An 18,485-nucleotide genomic window follows, 5' to 3' on the forward strand; every position below is an offset into this window, starting at 1 on the left:
TGGGTACCCCTCTTTTACCCAGATGTCATTAAGAAGCCCATGAAGCACATCAGTGGTGGCATTGATGTCTGCTTTCAGTACATTAGGTAGGATATTATCCTTTCCCGGAACCCTGCCCAGCTTGAGTTTTTTGCTGGCTCGCTTAATCTCCTCCTTTGATATCCTTCCACAGTTGATGTTAAGGTCTTTTCTTTCTTCGCCAATGGATGGGAAGGAGTCTGGTGGGGGTCTGTTGAGGACTTTTTCAAAGTGTTCCTTCAAACGTTCCAACTGCTGGGACTCTTTGGTAAGGAGAGTTCCCTGTATGTCGCTAACAGGCCGGCTTGGGATCCTGTTTTTCCCGGACAGCTGTCGAGTGATTCTATACAAATGTCTTTTTCTGGCTGCTGCTTCTGCTTCCTTGGCCATCTCATCCACTTGTGCTTTCTTGTCTCTTTTGCAGCTTTTGCGGAATATTCTGTTCTTTTCCTGGTAGTTTTGTTGGAGGCGCTTTTTTTTGTTTTCTGTCTCCCTGTTGAGTTTGGATCTGATTTCACGCCTAGCTTGTATTTCCCTCCAGGTTGTATCAGTGATCCAGTCTTTCCTTTTGGGGTCTTTGTAGCCCAGGACAGATTCACTTGTGTTAATTAAGGCCAACTTGCATCGTTCCCACTTGTCGTTTCTATTATCTCCTTCTGCTAGGGCTTGGAACCGGTTGCGTAGCTGGATTCCCCATTCCTGTTGTGCTCTGATATCCTTCAGTTTGCTTTTATCGAGTGGTTTTCGTTTCTGTAATCATTTGAATTTCAGCAGGGTGGGTGATTGGCCCAAGCTGCCACGGGTGGCTCACTCTTTGTCTGGACTCTACCCTTCGACCTGTTCGGCTTCCCTGAGGGTGCCAGGAGTACTAGCCTCCCGGCGTCATAGCTCTAGGGGTCATGGAGACACACAAGCCGCCCCACCGCGCCAAGGTGGTGATCCGTGTGAGGCAGCTACTTTTCCCAACCTCCTTGCATTTTCCTTAAACATCTAAAAAAAAAAAAAGAAAACACGAAAACATTGATGCGTGATACTAATGCATCAATGTGTAACAGAAATACAATCCACAAAATAAACATAATTTCAATTCTTATTTTTCATCACGCACGTTGATATTAACTGCCGCAGCTGTTGTGCTGTGCCTGCGCGCTCCAATCACAGGTGAATCCAGGTGAGGTCTCCTGCTCTGTGTGGCCGCCAACTGCAGTTCCGCTGTAACCTATAGGTTACAGTTTACCCACAGGCGCCCTGGGTAACATCTCGGTACGGTACGGGTCGGTATTGACGCATTTCCACGGGCCCCAGCACGGTCCCAGGGGTTACCATTTTGGTACCTGCCTCCTTGGAGTTCGAAGCGAGCGGAGCTGACACCGTATGGGTGACGTAGCAACGTGCAGGGCACTGATTGGGTAGAAGTTTTGACGAAAGCCAAAGGCAGTCTCTCACGAAAGACCAACACCGCCATTTTTAAATGCCCCGCGTGTGGATTTTTACAGTTTCACGTATTAAAAACTGAAAAGATTATGAAACTGTACCATGGGCGAACGTAGAACTACAGACGTTTCTGTTCTCTGTGGCCCAATAAAAAGCTCATAGAGAGCTGGACGGATGGAGCGACACGCAATGAAAAGCCTTCCTGGTTTCGCAGCCGGTGGCCGTCGCTGTACAGCGAAACAGTGTCCGGAGAAATAAAAAAAAAATAAAAATGCTGAGCGACTACTGAAGCACCAAGGACTACAACAGTCGGAGTGGAACGAACAGAGAAAATGTTGGCGGTTTGTTCAGCCTAACTCGGATGCGATGGAACACCGACGCGGTGGCCAACGGGAGTGAGACGGGCTCGACTCGGCCCCCTGGTGGACAACGAGAGAATCGTCGGCCACGACGCTATTTGAAAACATGCTTGAGGACTGTAAATGTGTTTTGTAACATCAAGCAACTTTAGTTTGAAGGCTATTTGCAAAGTAGAGCCGTTGAATCGTGTCGATAAACCGCTAGCCACCACCGCTAACTCCGTGCTCTGCTTGTGTTGTGTTCGCTGGCAGAGGCGGCGATTTTGGCTCGCAAGTTTCTTAAGTTTCACTCCCTATAGCGATTTTTAAACGCTGCTCGCTTGTTAACGCCGGTCGAATAGAGTTGTTGCTGTTTTGTGCTTTGTGTGGACTTAAGTTGTGCGGATATTCTTGTCTAATAATAAACGACTGTGAGACTCAAGGTGATCGTTTCAGCGTCTACATTTTCTCTTCTACGACAGTGTTTTGATACAAGTCAACAGTATGAAACAAAATCATTCGAAGCCCTATGAAAATGTCTCGCACAAAACAAAACAAAACCACAGTTAATACAAAAAGTGAATCCTATGGTTTCCGGGACACGGGAGGCACAGAAAAACCTTCGGTTCGCTTTGCAACCGTGACTCCGCGCACTCTCAGGTACTAGTCGGGCTTATGGAAATACCTTTCAACCGAGCTGTCCCGTACCATGAAGGGCTAAACTGGCGATCGGTTGATAAGGAGCCACTCGCTCACACACGCGCACACGCGCGCGCGCACACACACACACCGCCGACAAATTGCTCGGACGCAGCTAGCTCGGCGCTGCTGCTGCTACTACCGGCTGCGCAACCCGGAGACAGTAAAGTTTTTTCTTCTTCTTCTCCCTTCAACGGAGAGGTTTGATGACTCGTGTTGTTTGTTGGTTTCAACTTAAAGTTTCTGAAGTGGCGTTGAATGTGTTGAATGTGTCACTGGAAGACCACTCACTAAGGCTCGTCTCTGCGCACGAGCCGCCTCCGGCCGTTAATTTTACGTTTTTTTATTTCTTCAGTCGTACCCTCAACCTTCAATTCTCCCAACCCTTTGTGAAAATGTTCTGAATCTTCCGAAGATCTAACTCAACATCAGGCCTGTGACGCCTGAGACAGTTGAGGGTTGAGGAGCAACAATGAGCGGCAGGAGGAGCCACGGGTTCCCGCTGAAGTGTGCGTGGATGGATGTAGAGCAGGTCAGAGATGATGATGGTGGTGATGATGATGGCGATGATAATAACGGAGATGACGATGATGACGATGACAAAGATTATGGCGATGATGATGATGCTGCTTCTGATGGTGACGGCGATGATGATGATGATATAATGATGATGATGATGACGATGATGATGACGAAGATGATTGTGTTGATGACAAAGATGATGTGTTGATGATAATGATGCTGCTGGTGATGATGTCCATGCGTCCTTCAGGGTCAGAGGTCAGGCAGAGTGCGTACACAGCGGCGATGTGCCAGCCCGGAGCAGCGTAAAGGCCGCTGGACTCTGGACGAGGACCAGAAGGTAGAGACTGCCTCGGCCGAGTCGCTGCGTCCTCCGTATCAGACGCCTGAGAGGGATGAAGGAGGAGCAACAACGAGTAGCAGGAGGAGCCAGTCCTGCTGGAGGTGTTCCCGAGAGTTCCCACTGAATTCTGGTGAAGAGCAGGTCAGGGATGACGGTGATGATGATGATGAAGATGATGTGATCGTGATGATGTTGATGATGATGATGATGTGGAAGATGATAATGATGATGGTGATGGAGATGATGATGATGATGATGATGGTGTTGATAGTGATGATGATGCTGCCGCTGATGATGATGGTAGTGATGATAGTGATTATGATGATGATGATGTTGTGAAGGTGATGATGACAATGATGATGATGATGGTGACGACGATGATGATGATGATGGTGATGTGGATGATGATGATGAAAGTGGTGAGGACGGTAGTGATGGAAATGCTGATGCTGATGATGCTGATGATGATGTCCACATGCCACTTTCAGGGTCAGAGGTCAGGGAGAGTGTGTAGACAGCGGCGGTGTGACAGCCCGGAGCAGCGTAAAGGCCGCTGGACTCTGGACGAGGACCAGAAGGTAGAGACCACCTCAACCAAGTCGGTGCGTCCTCCGTCTGATGTGGCCTGTGACGTCACTTCCTGTGCAGCTCGTCGCTTTGGTCTTGAAGAACGGCACCAGGGACTGGTCGTTCATCGCCACCAGAGTGCAGGGTCGCAGTGGGAAGCAGTGTCGCGAGCGCTGGCACAAGCACCTGGACCCGACGGTGACCAATGGCCCCTGGACGCTGGAGGAGGACCTCATCATCTGGCACGCCCAAAGGCAGCTGGGGAACCGCTGGGCCGCCATCTCCAAGCTGCTGCCCGGCAGGTGAGCTGGCCCCGCCTTACCCATCTGCTAACGCTAATGCTAGGAATAGTGTCTTAGCCAAGGCCGCGCCAACAAAGACCAAGACATTATCAAGACTAGAGAGTATCAAGACCAAGACAAGACCAAGACATGACCAAGACATTTGGGGTTCGAGAAAAGACTAAACCAACACGTTATATATCAAAGAAAAATAACAACAATACAGGAAAAAATGACCAGTATCTTTTTTTAAATTTAAGTTTGCTTCATAATCGAACAGCAACATCTCTTTTCAGCCAACTATTTTGAACCATTTACAAAAAAACAACTTTGCTTCATAAGATTAAAAAAAAAAAGGAATAAGAAGCTGTGTCCCTCTGGGTGTCACAAACAGAGCGTAAAACGGCAGCACCTGGATTCTTTTCTGTAGTCATCTCTCATTACATTATGTCATTGCAGTGTTGGCAGAGTCTTTGATCAGTCTTGATCAGAAATCCAGAGTCTGTCCAGTCTGAGACCGAGACAAGACCGAGTAAAAATGCCTCCGAGTCTGAGACGAGACCGAGACCCTTTAAAAAGTGTTCTTGAGACCGGCCTTGGGACCAAGACCAATCTTGAGTACTACAACACTACCCAGGAAGACGCTCACGGCACCTGTCTTTGCTCTCAGGACTGACAACGCCATCAAGAACCACTGGAACTCCAACCTGAGGAGGAAGGTGGCAGCGGGATACCTGCACGGGCTGCACTTCCGGGGCCACATCCTATCTTCCGCCATCAGAGCAGTTGCCAGAACCTTTGACTACTTCCACACTGACATTGTGTCAGCCAAGGTCAGAGTCTACCTCTGCAGAACCTTTGTCTGTGACCCTCCATCAGGTATGCCGGTCAGTAGAAAGAAAGCCTCTTGGTCACAGGGGGGCGCTGATAGACAGAGAGCCTGTCTATCAATATGGCGGTAATCGCCAATTTTCCCCCAGTGGCCGCTACAGGTACTGCGGCTAAAAAAAATATCATAGCAAATAGTTCTTATGAATATGTTTCATTCATGGATTTTTAGACTTTCAAAAAATGATAAAGGCAAAGCCAAAAACCTTCTGCGCGTGTGCTGCCTGAGCAACTTCATTCAAATTAATGGGCCGCCATAGTGGCTCCTGGGGACTTGGTCCAATTGCACCTCAGAGTGGTCGCTCCTCCCCAGTGCTCCTCCTCCTGACTGTTTATTGGTTTATTGGATCATATTAGAAGTACATAACTAGTCTTCCTGGGGTCTAAAAGTCTTTTAGATAAAAAAATTTAAAAAATGAAAGTTTTCATTATACATAAACACAATGTAATCAGTCATACATTTACAACAGGATTGAAGGTTACAAGACAAAACAACAATAACAACAAAATATTACCAAAAACAAATATATTACTTGACAAAATAAATGTAACAGCTCAAGCTGCAACAATAAGTACAGAACAAAGTTGCCTAACTCTTGTCCTCGCAGGGCTCTCCTCCCAGGATCACATCACTGTACGGCCTTTCGGACAGTGACGACACGGACGAGGAGCTCGCCAGACCTCTGCCACTCTGCAGCTTTAGCGGGAGCGACGCCGCCCCCTACTGGAGCAGGATGCAGGCGACCAGCCCCTCCGATGAGGTGAGGTCACAGCTGGCGCTGCCCGTCCTCAGCCGGGAAGGTCAGCTGACCATCACATGATGCCTGGTTCTCCCTACAGATCCTGACTCTGGACACTGACGATGGGAAGCTGCAGCCGACCGGCCACACCCCCACCTGTGACCCCATTGGCCCCCTGGACACCCAGGACCAACCCAGTCTGTTCAGCAGCCATGGAAACCTGTAAGTGTGGACAGGGTCTGGAGTCGGAGGTCACAGGGCACTGCATGCACTGTCAAATAGACAGCGGTGCTAAAAGTACTCATAGTATTCTGCACTCAAGTAAAAGTAAGGATACCTGTGTAAAAATACTCTGGTCAAAGTAAAATAACTGATTCAACTCCTTTACTCTAGTAAAGAAAGTTCAGGCTCTGAAATGTACTGGAGTAAAAAGTAAAAAAAAAAGAAAAAAAAGGGGGGGGGGGGGGTTTGGCCATAAATTAAACAAAACAGTTTTTGATGATTTTTCCAAAAATAAAGAGTTGTGTTCTGTTGTAGTCTGGACTGAACTGACCAGAAATCAGAGCTCAGAGGTCTAATGAGCATCTGGATCATTTTGAAGAGTTTTGCTACTCTCAATACACTAGATATTTTTTCTTCTTTTTCAACTGCAGCCCAACCAAACTGTAATCACTCATAGTTCCCACCAGTGAGGCATCATTGGATGTTGATACTTTTGACTCACAGGTGGCCAAATCAGACAGGTGTGTTACCTGGTTGTGTTGTTGTGTTCAGGACACAGTCGGTGGTCAGTGAGTTGAGAATGTCTCCTCCCACACCAACACCGCTGAAGATCAAGAACCAGGATGAGGTGACAGGAAGTCCTCACAGGACCGTCACACTGTCAAAGTCCTCAGGGTACACCTCAGAGCTGTGTGTGTGTGTGTGTGTATGTCTCCTTGCAGTCTGTCGCTTTGAATTGGATAGCAAAGTTGGAGGAGTTGAGTGCCGCTGGCCAACAGTCCAGCAGCGGCTCGCAGGTTGGTCACATGACACTCTGAGGTGGGCGGAGTCAGAGGCCTTGCGCACAGCCTCACCTCCAAGCAGCCGTCATCTTCACAGGTCCAGCTGGGCACCGCCTCCCGGGACCGCCCAGAGTCCGACTCCGACTCCCAGATCCAGACAACGGAGTGGAGATCCCCCTGGTGGTGGGAGGAGTGTTGCAGCTTCCTGTTGGAAGGCGTGGCAGACATTTGCTGCAGTCAAGAAGGAGGAAGACCAGAGGGCTCTGCTCATGTGTCCGAACTGCCTGAGGTGTGTGTGTGTGTGTGAGAGAGAGCAAGCACAAATATTAGCATCTGACCATGAGCGTTGACAGATGGGTGTCGACTTGGAGGCGATGAACATTGAGAGGATGGAGGAGGAGCTGAGTGTGACGGCGTAAGAAGCCCCGCCTCCTCCTGGATGACAGGCCTGTGCCCAGTACAGGGCCGTGGAGGAGGAGCAAGAGAGGAGGAGGAGCCAGAGTGATTTGGTATTTCCATGTTGGTGCTTGACGTGGTCGTTTCCATGGTGTTCCTGTTTCATGGCTGAAGTCTTCCTGCTGTCGCTGGGTGAATCCCGTCCTGCCGAGTCGTTGCAGCCGCCCAACTGTTTTATTGATTTCTTTGGCAGCAGCTTTTAATCAAAGTTTTTCTTGGTTCATTCATTCATTCATTCATTTATTTATTTATTCAGTCAGTTGTCAAGTTATGTATTTATGGAAAATCTTACATCAAAGGGAAAACATTTGTGCCTAATTCTTTTTAAATTTAAAATTGTTTTTTTTTATTGTTTGTCTGTGCTGAAACAGCAAGTATGATATGCAATAAAGAGGAACAGACCAATATGCTGTTACCGTGAATAACTTCAGACTTTAAAAATCTTGTGCAGCACATTGCCCAGAAGGAAACATTTGGCTATTGACAATTAGTTAAAATATTTAATTTAGAAAACAACTGAGATTAAGGATGAGATTAAATAGACCCATTTGTATACATATGCGCATGCGCGTGTGTGTATACACACATTAAAGATATGCATGTGGGATGAACTCCAAAAATATCTTATGTGTATAATAATGTGTAATGTAAAAAAAAATCCTCAAAATGTAAACGCAGAATTGAATATTTAGAATAAAAGAACACGGGGAGAATGAATAAATAATAAATATATACAATTAAAACAACAACAACCTCAAAAGGGGTCGTGATAAATCAAAATTTTAGATACCAGTACACAATCTATCAACTTGGGGAGTATCAACCTGGGGCCCGTTTCACGAAAGTAGGATTCCGTCATCCAAGATGAGTAACTTAAGCCGCGCTCAACCAATCCACAACACGTGTGTCCAGGCTTAATCGGTTGCACAAAAACACATCCAGGATGAGAGCACACGGATTCATCAAGCCAGGTGAAACCTATCCTGGATAAGTGCGCGCACGCGGCTTCCTCAGGTAGACCCCCGTTATCGAGTTCAGAATCAAGGATTCGCCATGACAACGAGAGCGGCGTCCTTTTCCCGTCCGAGGCGGAAATCCAAATGGAGGTTTATGAGGAGGTAAAAGAAGAATTACAGAAGAAAGGCAACACCACCACAGCGTTAAAACAGAGAGAAAAGCGTGGCGAAATATCGCAGACCGTCTGAATGCGTAGGAAGTGCACAAATACGAACTCGCTCCTCCGCTGGAACAATCGCAATTACGATCATAATAGTTAATAATAATAATAATCATATCCGAAAACGATGTCGTACTCCGATTACGAGCCAGTTGAAATTGTAGGCGGACGTTATTGCAGATGTGAGTGAAATTGTGTAAATGTAGCTCCAAAAAACCGTAACAATGATAAATAGACAACTTCACTGAATGTCCGTTTGAGCTTAATAAAAAGTTCTGCGATAAAATACAAGAACATCCTGCAAAATGGTAACCCTAACTAATATTTAAGATACACAGGTGCACATTGTATGCAGAAGGTGCCTGCTCACCTTTTGTTTTAGCATAATTTGGTACCCACACAAAATTTCATTTGTGGAACGGGACTCAGAGGTTGTGTATGGAGAGAGCCATCCTGGCAACATAGTGGGAATTAATGGAAGGAAATTCCCATTATGCAAAATTGCCACTGTGCTAATTGTCATGGGTAAACAGAACTCATAAGTAATCAGACAATTGTATGCCCAGCATCTACAGCAGCAAATGCAGGCTGATTTGGGCATATAATACAAGAGGGTGAAGACTGCAGACATTTTATAAGAGTCCGAAATAAAAAGGAAAATAACAAAACTCAACCTTGAAATGGAGAAAAAAGAAGAAGAAGAAGAAAAAAAAAAAAAAAACTTGAATTAGAGCTGAGTCATGCTTTCAATGCACACTGTATGCTGACAGAAACAAAAATGTAATTATAATTATTCTCCTTTCCTCTCCCAGCTCCAAGAACATGACACATCTTAAAATAAATAAAGGTCAATTGAATTATGATGGTGTCTGTCTGTTTCATGTATGCACCTTTTGACCTAAACAGAGATGACAGGTTTTTTTTAATCTGTAATCCTACCTTGGTGCTATGATTGGTTGGAAATTGAAACTTGGGCATCATTCATAAAGTTAGAAGCAATGCACTTAATGTACCATGAAATGCAACTTCTCAGAAATATTAAAACACTTTATGGTAATAAAACGTGAGAACAGGGAACAGTTGAAATATCTATTCTTTACGGTAGTAGATATCCCTATGACATTGAATTGAAGAAAAAAAATGACAGTGATAATAAACTAACGATTTGCAGCTTGTGAGGTGTAAATAGAAACCTCAATAAATGTGGCAGGACGCAATGGGCCTGGGCAGGTTTCAAACCCCAGACTCCCAGGTGATACTCATGCGCACTATCCATTTGGTCAAGTAGCCAGGGTGCATGATCAATTATTGGAGGCATAGTGACAGGACCGTCAACTGTCACTAAAAGAACCTTATGTTACTCTTTGATGGGTATTCATGTTTATATGGGATGTGTATTTTTATATATGATGCGTGGAAGTTATGTAACAAATTATCAAATGATTGCAACATTATCTCAACTAATTTCTTTATGATGATTGAAATTAAATGATTCCAAAAGTTGAAATGATATAATTAAATTATTCCAAACGTTGAAATAATGCCAGTGAGTCTAGTGACAACAATGTGCAGTGTTGAGTGGAATAACGATTGGTTTCCGTTGGTGGTGATTGTTTACTGAAATACAGGGTGAGATTAAATAGATCCTAGAATTTAGCCTGGTCTGGAGCAGGTTCACTCCACAGAATAAATCTCCATGGTAATTTATACCATAACATGTCCACCTATCCTACTTTTGTGCAACCGGATCACGGATAAATTCATCCAGGATGACCAACATATCCCGGCTTAATCCCTTATCCTAGTTTCGTGCAACGGGCCCCTGATTCAAGCGCTGCTTTTTCTTTTTCTTTTTTTGTTTTTTTGTATTGTGCAAGGATATTTATTCGGTTTGGCTGCGCCCAACTGCGTTCCGGATCGTGTTTCTTGACGGACCTAAAATGTGAACGGAACAGGAAAAGGCAGCGAATCACAACTTCCACCCGGGCAGCGCACATGTGTGGAAGAGATTCTCGCCCCGTTGCTAGTCGTGTGATCGCATAAAACACTTAAATATATAATACACATTTGTTACAGTGACATTTCTACTGGGGCATTTTGAAACTTTGGTGTCAACATGGCAGAGATCGTTCAGCAGCGTATCGAGGACAGAATCCCAGAGTTGGAGCAGCTAGAGAGAGTGGGACTGTTCACCAAGAAAGAAGTCAAGTAAGGAAAACGTCTCTTTAAAAAAAAAAAAAAATGTAGTTGTTATATATTCTCGTTCTGCAGGACGACAAATTGTTTAAACCCATTGCTAGAAAGATCAGTTGCAGTATATCACACAAAGGCAGTGATGACTTGAATGAAAGAAAAAACGAGAAAAAAAATATATAACGACAATGATTTTGTCATCTCCTTCCCAGTTAAATCGACAGTCTGAATTATTAATTATTTATTCAGGTGCACGATTTGCAAAAACAATAACACAGCTGAACTGCTTCCATTCTCGCCCTGTCAGATCCATTATCAAGAGAGCAACAGCTATGGAATATAAGCTTCACAGGCTGATCGTAAAAAAAGAGGACTTCATAGCGTATGTCCAGGTGAAGTAACACGTCCAAGTTTAGAAGTGATGGAAAAATGATTCATGCGTAAAATGCTAACTTTGACATTTTCCTTTATGATAGTATGAGATCAACATTTTAGAGCTGGTGAAGAAGAGGAGAGTCGTAAGTAAAATTTCTCGTCTTTGTTTCTCTTTAATAACTTCACTTTTATGTCCAGCATTGAAATACTTATGCTATGGCAAATAAACTGGTGTTGCGCCAACGACAACTTGATTATAGCAACTTTACGTTTTTATATTTGGAAAATGTATCGTTGAATTGTGTGTGTGAACCTTTGTTTTGTGCAGCACATCCATTATCAGTTCAAGAAAGAGGAGATTGAGTTTCCCATCATCCACAGGATAAACAGTGTCTTCAGAAGAGCAACTAATAAGTGGAAGGTACAGACAGTTTAAACTGAGGCTTTTTGTTGCATTCATTGCGCTTGTCATAGATTCATGCAGATGTGATCTTCTCCTCCAGGATGACGTGCAGCTGTGGCTTTCCCATATTGCTTTCTGTAAGAAGTGGGTAAGTATAGTTTCCTGTGCCTTGTTAAATGATTCAGCATACCAGACTATGTTTTCTTGTGACGATACTGATGCTTGCCTGGATTGCCTTCCTTCAGGCCACGAAAGGCCAGATCAGCAAAGTGTTCTCCTCCATGCTCGCCATCCACTCTGACAAACCAGGTAAGCAGGCTGCCCATTTTAAAGCTTGCTGTTACTAAAATTGCTGTATGATACAAGTCTGGGCTCAGAGAAACCAAAGGAACAACAAATGCCAATCATTAAAGACTTGTTGCCTCTGCCTTTCAAGCCCTATGGATTATGGCAGCCAAGAGCGAGCTGGAGGATAGAAGTTCATCTGAAAGTGCAAGACATCTGTTTCTGAGGGCCCTGCGATTCCATCCAACCAACAAGAAGGTCTACCAGGAGGTAAGATAGATAAAACCATGTACTTTGGGGATAAAGATAGGTCAGGTATGATACTTTGTATATTTTAATAAAATGAAAGTGCTTGAGAAAGTGTTTTTCTTGAATACATTTCAATGAAGAGGCTGTGATAGTTCTGGTCAAGCTCTTGTGAAGGATGCTTGTGTATATGCTTTTGTGTTTTTGTGTATATTTATCATTGTGTCCCTTAAATCCCTTTTTCAGTACTTCCGCATGGAACTTCTTCATTGCGAGAAGCTGAAGCAGCAGCAGATGGAGTTGGAGAAAGCGAAAATGGACCTGGTGAGTGAGTCACAAAGTTAACAGAAAGAACAGCAGGAGTCAATATGCCAAGACAAGCTTCTTACGTCCCTGGCTATCAAATATCATTTCTGCTACTTTTAGGGTGAATATGAGTTTTCTCTGGTGATCCTGAATGCCAAACTGGCTGAGGTCGTATACAGAGACGCTACGGAAAAAATCAAAGGTGGGTCCTACTTTATTATTTTCCAAAGTCTACAGTTTGGCCCTAAATATAACCTGTGCTACTACCTCAGTATGTTTAAGGCATCACATTAGAGTTAGTCTATGATCACAAAAACACAAGTAATTACCAATAAATACACTGCGAGGTGTGAGATTTCTTTTTCACTACTGATGATCTTGGCCACTCCATTATTACTGAACACTCTAATTCTGAGACATGTATAAAAAATAAATCTGTCCGCTCCTTTGATAAAAGGCCAAAATTAAGCTATTTTCCCCTTGCACTATGTCTTTTCCAACAGAGGCAGAGTTTGTCCTGTCACTCCTGAACATCGCCTCCATCTTTGAATTCGCAAAGGATCTCCAGGAGCTCATCCTCCAAGAGTAAGACCTTTTCTCTCAGCCTCTGTCCCATCATCACTCTTCAGACAGAGCCTTTGGTATTAGGGCTCACACCACCCTACCTTTCCATTTCAGCCTAAAGACCAACTACACAGAGGACAGCCTGACATGGGACTTCATGGCCAAGAGGGAACTGGAGGCTCCGGGAGCAGGGGAGGAGCTGCAGACAGCAAAAGGCCGAGCGTCTGACGTCAACCGACGGGAGGAGCGCTGCTGCCAGGTCTACGAGGAGGGAGTCAAGAACATCAGCACCGGTTGGCTGCCACACATCCTAAAAAAAGCAATTGGCAATGGCTGTTTGCTGGTGAATTTGTTAAGACACTTACCAAGTGTCAAAACTTTGCTGAATTATTTCTCAGAGGTTGTTGTAAACACTGACACCGCCCCAAACTTTCCTGTTTCCAACATATCAGCAGTCCAGCTGGCATTATATGGATTTCATTGTTGACAAATTTGCCCAAAGACTCTTTAATATCTTTTTAATTAGATTTAGACACAGTCAGGAAAATGTTCTCTCTCTGCTCTAGAGTCCATGTGGACCTGCTATGTGGCTTTCTGCTTGGAGAGGCTGAAGAGAAAGACCAACGTCCAAGAGCTGAAGGACAAGGTATGAAAAAAAAAATCACTTCAGTGTTCTGAATCTCACTCTTTAACGGCACAAAGTCAAGTGTGATAGTTTGCTGTTCTCACCTGTAAGGCAGGAGACAATGTTGGCAAATTCCTAGGGCTTATTTCTCTTGTCCACTTTGGAATCGAGCCAAACAACAAGCGAGTGAAGAATTTGGTGGTGTATTTTCCTTTTTTTCGAATGGAAAAAAACCCTCATATTCGCCATGGTTAACATGCTTACAGTAGCTTCCTGTTTTGTTTTGTTTTTGTTTTGCAACTGTTAAGCCCAGACTGCAAGGCCGCTTGCCCGTCAAAGGATGTTGATTAGGCACTCTGTAGTGTGATGGGCTAAAAATGATTGAGTCAGGAGCCTCTAAAGAGGATCTGTGATACTGCTGGCTTGAAAGTATTCATCAATGTGTCCGTCAGCATCGTTTATGGGGATGAGTTGCCAATATGAACCTGTTGGGCTTGTGTTTCACAGCGGCAGGCGAGGCTGCTGGGAGTGCTGCAGCGTGCACATGACTGCTCACTGCTCCAGGAGGCCTATTATAAAAACTGGGTGAGTTTTCTTTTTCTTTTCATCTTGTTATATTTGCAAGATAAAGGTCTGCTCTCACGTTGATACTCTTTCCCAAAGTGCTTGATGGTAAAGAGTACTATATCATCATTACCGCTCTGTTACTTTAATTTGCTATGTTCTCGTATCTCAACCTCATCCAAAGCTTTAATGGGTTTCCTTTGTGTTTTCCTCGTTCTCTCTTCTGAACAGTTGCAGATTCTCCTGTCGATGGGGGATGCGGAGGGAGCGGCCGCCGTCGCCAGAGAAGCCGTGCAGCGCCACAGCCAGTCGGTGTCTGTGTGGAGCCTCGGTCTGCAGACCCTGATTCAGCTGGAGAGCGCAGACGTGGGCCAGCTGTTCCGGGACGCCCTCGCACACGTCGACCCCAAGGTGGTCTGCTCTCACAACCGCATCTTTTCTGCGGCCTGTTTCACAAAAGACAACGCTGAGATATGATCGCCGAGGTTGTCGCTCAGTCAGGGAATTTGAGCATATTGTTCACAAAAAATATAAAATAAAAGCTCCATGCAAAGTAACTGGTTTCTAGTATAACAAAGTCAGGATTTCCATAAAACCTGCTTTGTGAAACAGGCCTCAGGTCACAATCACTGATTATACTGACACCGTGTTTAATGTTCTGCTTCTGCATTGTTCCTGTTCAAGCATTGTGACACATAAATGCGCACACATACGCGCACACACCCACACACTCACACACCCGCACACACACACATGCTAGCCATGAGGACTGCTGTGAAAGTGGGACATCTCCTTGACCCAGTTCGTCTCTATTTGAACCATTAGGTTCTTCATACTGAGAGCCTCTATTCAACCTGAAGCAAATACAAAGTCCTGCAAGACATTTCAAATGAATTGGAGATTGAACTAAACCTTTAAAATCCTCACTGGTGAATATTTCAGATTGTCATCTAATTGTTCTGTGATGGTTGTGCAGAAGAGCCGCATACTCCCTGTTTCCCCTGATCCCATTGCAGTGAAATGCGGAAGTGAAGTTTGCTTCAGGTCTTTACAATGTGAATAGCTGCTTATGTTTGGAACTTATGTTTCTTAAGACCCTGGCGTAACAAGCAGCTGTGTGATGAGGATTACCACACTCTTGAGATAAACACCCTTGTTATATGTTGGGAAACTGTGTAATCCACAGATATTCAAAACCTGTGTGTAACTTCTTGTCCTTTAAAACAATCAGCTGCATTCCCAAATGATTTATAGAAAAATATAATTTGACTGAAAAGTGCAGATGTTACTTTGTAACTCACTGTGGTGGTTAACTTACTTGGGAAATCTGTCAATTTCAAAATGTGTCTGTTATTAATATTGTTTTGGATTATTGTTGTTTTATTATTCTATTTTAATCAGATGGAAGAACTCCCTTCCTCTTTGGTCCATTTGTACATAAGAAATGACCATGAACTCCAGGCTTTTCATCACTGCCTAATATGTTCAAATAATTTCCAGGTCTGAATTCAAACACCACTTCAACAGTGCAGAGAAGCTTTTAACACACAATCAGAACTGATAAGTGTACAATATGGCAATTCACCATTGGACTCTGACAGATGCAAGTAGTCTGCAGCTGAACAAGATGTTAAACTTTCCTTTGCGCCTTTGTTTCTTCTTGCCTTGACAGGAGAGTCTACCTCTGTGGCAGCTGCAGGTGCAGTGGAGCACAGCCATTCAGAGTCCCGAAGAGACCGAAGCTGTATTCAAGGTAGTCCACCTGGTCACCTTCGGACAATATTTACACAGGAAAAACTCCTTAAAGGTCCCATAAAAAAACAAGAAAGAAAGAAAACATAAATAGCATATATTGCCCTTTTGTTTATAGCCTCAGGGAACAACTTAATGCTCATCCCTAGTTTCCTGTTATTGTATGTTCCAGATTTGGAAAGGGACAAAAAAAAAAAAAACAACAAAAAAAACTATGGCGGTGTTGAAAGCTACAGAGAAGCATCGGTTAAATTCTGTCAACTGCATCTTTTAAGGACACTGTAAAGTGTAACAAAGCGAATGCAGTAATCAAACAAACTTTTCCCTTATTTTGCTGACTCATTGATATGCCAGTACACATGTTGTTGTTGTTGTTGTTAGAAAACCTTATGAAATCCATTGAATTTTGCATAACCAACACAGAGCTGGACTTTGTGCATGTTTGGGCTTTCAGCTTTTTTTTATTTTAAGCATTGTTTTGCTAAAGGTCTCAACATTCAGTGCATTGCAAAGTTAATGTCCCTTCTCACAGAAGCCACAGAGGGCAGTAGAGGTTTGGAGATGATTGCGTTTACCTTTTGAGTATGCAGACGGATACTTGACGTGAGACTGAAAAGATGAGCAGCCCCTTTGCAGTGCTCTGACCTCCAAATTGAGAATGACTCACAGACAGTTTTGTTTCCCTCTTTGATGCCAGAGAGGCTTGCTGTCTGCTGCGGCGGCTGTGAGCATGGAGATGAAGGAGTGCTACCTTGACTGGTCGTACTCCACCGGAGGCTACAAGAAAGCAAGAAAGACCTTTACAAGGTGGGACATAAGTTGTCTGCTGGGGAATAATTAAAATATGGAATGAATGTGAAACAAACGGCAAAAAAATGCTGGATAAACTTAGAAATAAAGGTTGTCTGGTGAAGGAATTTCTTCAACTGGCTGATAGGTTTCCTCTCTATCATAGTTTGCAGGAAAATCGCCCCTTGCCCAAGTCCTTTTTCACCACCATGATGGAAATAGAGAAGAAACAAGTACGTATGCAGCAGCTTTAAATCATATATAAAAGTGAACTTAATTGAAACCTTTCAGAAGTGATTAAGTAAACAGTAATCAACTGTAAAAATCTGTGATATTTGTTCTTCCAGGAGAATCCAAAGACGAACAATCTCAGGGATTACTACGAAAGAGCCCTGGAAGTGTTTGGCACCTCGGATGAAGGTGAGCTGAGCTGAAAGTAAATGTGCTGCAAAGTTTAACGGGGAAGTAGAGTTTTAAAATACTTGTTGCAGTTATTTTAACTTCATAAGCACAATAATCCTGGTTTTGTGCGCGACTCAGCGAGGCAAATGGAGCGTCTCCTTCATCTAAAGATTTTATGACTTATGTTCATTGAGCAGAGAGCCAGTGGAAAACACGTGGAAAGGAGGTCCGTACCCTCCCCCCTACAAAGCTGAGCGCATAATGCGTTCTAACATTCAAGTGGACCAGTCAGATTTCCCCACTGCCTTGAGCAACTTGGTAATTAAAACAAAACACAAGGGCTGACACTTGAGGCGTGTCATGTGCACGGTCAGCAGACGCGCCGTAACGAGGATGAAAACCCCCCACGGCCGCTCTTTGCTCTTCTTTCAGTGGCCCTCTTGTTTCGCCACTCATCTCTGGTTGAAGCTTATGACTTTATCATCAATGGATGCTACTGATTGCCACTTGAGTAGTGGGTTCAAATGTCCCATAGGCAGATAGGAGCCATACTTGACATTTCAGCAAACCGGGCCTGGCAAAGGTCAGCGTTGTCACGGTCATGGAAAACCTGGAAAAGTCGTGGACTTTTGTAAAATCACTGCAAGTTTTGGAAAAGTCGGTCGTGTCCTGATTGTGCAAAGCGCTTCGAGACAGCCTTGGTTGTGATTTAGAACTGTACAAAGAAAAGTACAGAAAATGAGTGGGAACCATGTAAGGTTACGGCGCACATTGAATTGATGAACACATACAAAATAAGTTGGACAAACCCTTTTAGATGAGGATTGTAACCTGTCTGAGTGCTATGGTTGTGATTGATCCTAGCAGTGACTCATTTTAAAGGGTCGTTTCCTTTAACAACCTGAACAGACCTGAATTTTTTCTCCCACTTTTTTTTTTTGTTTGTCAACCTCCACAGATCTGTGGCTGCAGTACATCCAGGAGGAAATGGGGCCTCGGGGACGTCCCGAGAACTGCGGCAAGATCCACTGGAGAGCCATGAAGTTCCTGGAAGGGGAGAGTGTGGAGAAGTTCACCACCAAGTACACTCTGCTTCAGACCGGACACCTATGAGCAGCTACGCTAAGGTCTGCGTCGTATCTCGGCGCAGGTGTTCCTCCTGCTCCTGCAGCAGACTGGAGCTCTTTCCATCCGCCAATTGTCTTTTACAGGAAACTACATCACCGATTCCGTAGTTTGTGGCCCATCAGGACAGTTTACTGCGGATTTATTGTTCAAGCATTGAACGGAAAATGTCCTTCAGTTTGAAGATACCAGGTTTGAGCTGTAACGTTGTATTCCATCGCCACCGTTCTCTTGTAACGGCAAGCCGTTTGTGTTGTATTGCTGCCAGACTCGTGTTGTTAAACTGCTGATAAACAATGTGCAGTTGTTTTGAACAGTTTGTCACTTTTTATGCTTTTGAAATGACATTAAAAGAGGCTCTGATTATGACGTGTTCTGTGCTGTGGTCC

General features: G+C 44.2%; 2 protein-coding genes across 5 annotated transcripts; both read left to right on the forward strand.

The window, feature by feature from the left end:
- Positions 1-2,535: 2,535 nt before the first annotated feature.
- LOC142899525 (uncharacterized) lies at positions 2,536-7,529 on the forward strand. 4 transcript variants are annotated; one of them, XM_076043148.1, is made up of 12 exons: positions 2,536-2,652; positions 2,905-3,021; positions 3,262-3,495; positions 3,843-3,932; positions 4,003-4,223; positions 4,873-5,035; positions 5,699-5,851; positions 5,931-6,052; positions 6,605-6,680; positions 6,775-6,849; positions 6,932-7,123; positions 7,188-7,529. In XM_076043148.1, exons 2-12 carry the CDS (start codon positions 2,962-2,964, stop codon positions 7,251-7,253), a joined length of 1,452 nt encoding a protein of 483 aa, XP_075899263.1. In that variant the 5' UTR covers positions 2,536-2,652; positions 2,905-2,961; the 3' UTR covers positions 7,254-7,529. The 4 variants fall into 4 exon arrangements, with proteins under 4 accessions (XP_075899263.1, XP_075899280.1, XP_075899289.1 ...); XM_076043165.1 differs by having other exon boundaries at positions 4,024-4,223; XM_076043174.1 differs by lacking the exon at positions 3,843-3,932 and having other exon boundaries at positions 3,262-3,351.
- A 2,896-nt stretch (positions 7,530-10,425) lies between these two features.
- Positions 10,426-18,465, forward strand: utp6 (UTP6 small subunit processome component). Its single transcript, XM_076043221.1, has 19 exons — positions 10,426-10,675; positions 10,968-11,052; positions 11,137-11,178; positions 11,364-11,456; positions 11,539-11,586; positions 11,684-11,747; positions 11,875-11,993; positions 12,216-12,293; positions 12,396-12,477; positions 12,779-12,860; positions 12,954-13,132; positions 13,406-13,485; positions 13,972-14,049; positions 14,260-14,439; positions 15,701-15,781; positions 16,478-16,587; positions 16,736-16,802; positions 16,917-16,989; positions 17,930-18,465. Exons 1-19 carry the CDS (start codon positions 10,584-10,586, stop codon positions 18,082-18,084), a joined length of 1,788 nt encoding a protein of 595 aa, XP_075899336.1. The 5' UTR covers positions 10,426-10,583; the 3' UTR covers positions 18,085-18,465.
- The last annotated feature ends 20 nt before the right edge of the window (positions 18,466-18,485 follow it).

The sequence above is a fragment of the Nelusetta ayraudi genome, unplaced genomic scaffold (genome assembly GCF_046127955.1).
Source record: "Nelusetta ayraudi isolate G7.1 ecotype Tasmania unplaced genomic scaffold, CSIRO-AGI_Nayr_v1 ptg000004l, whole genome shotgun sequence".
In the NCBI taxonomy this organism is placed as follows: Eukaryota; Metazoa; Chordata; class Actinopteri; order Tetraodontiformes; family Monacanthidae; genus Nelusetta; species Nelusetta ayraudi.

Excerpts from the sequence above, each read along its gene's own strand:
- LOC142899525 (XM_076043148.1), top strand. The coding sequence starts at position 2,962 with ATGAGCGGCAGGAGGAGCCACGGGTTCCCGCTGAAGTGTGCGTGGATG. Across the intron at positions 5,852-5,930 it reads CGACCAGCCCCTCCGATGAG|ATCCTGACTCTGGACACTGA; the intron begins GTGAGGTCACAG and ends TTCTCCCTACAG. Across the intron at positions 6,850-6,931 it reads AGTCCAGCAGCGGCTCGCAG|GTCCAGCTGGGCACCGCCTC; the intron begins GTTGGTCACATG and ends TCATCTTCACAG.
- utp6 (XM_076043221.1), top strand. The coding sequence starts at position 10,584 with ATGGCAGAGATCGTTCAGCAGCGTATCGAGGACAGAATCCCAGAGTTG. Across the intron at positions 11,587-11,683 it reads TTGCTTTCTGTAAGAAGTGG|GCCACGAAAGGCCAGATCAG; the intron begins GTAAGTATAGTT and ends GCCTTCCTTCAG. Across the intron at positions 16,588-16,735 it reads GCAAGAAAGACCTTTACAAG|TTTGCAGGAAAATCGCCCCT; the intron begins GTGGGACATAAG and ends TCTCTATCATAG.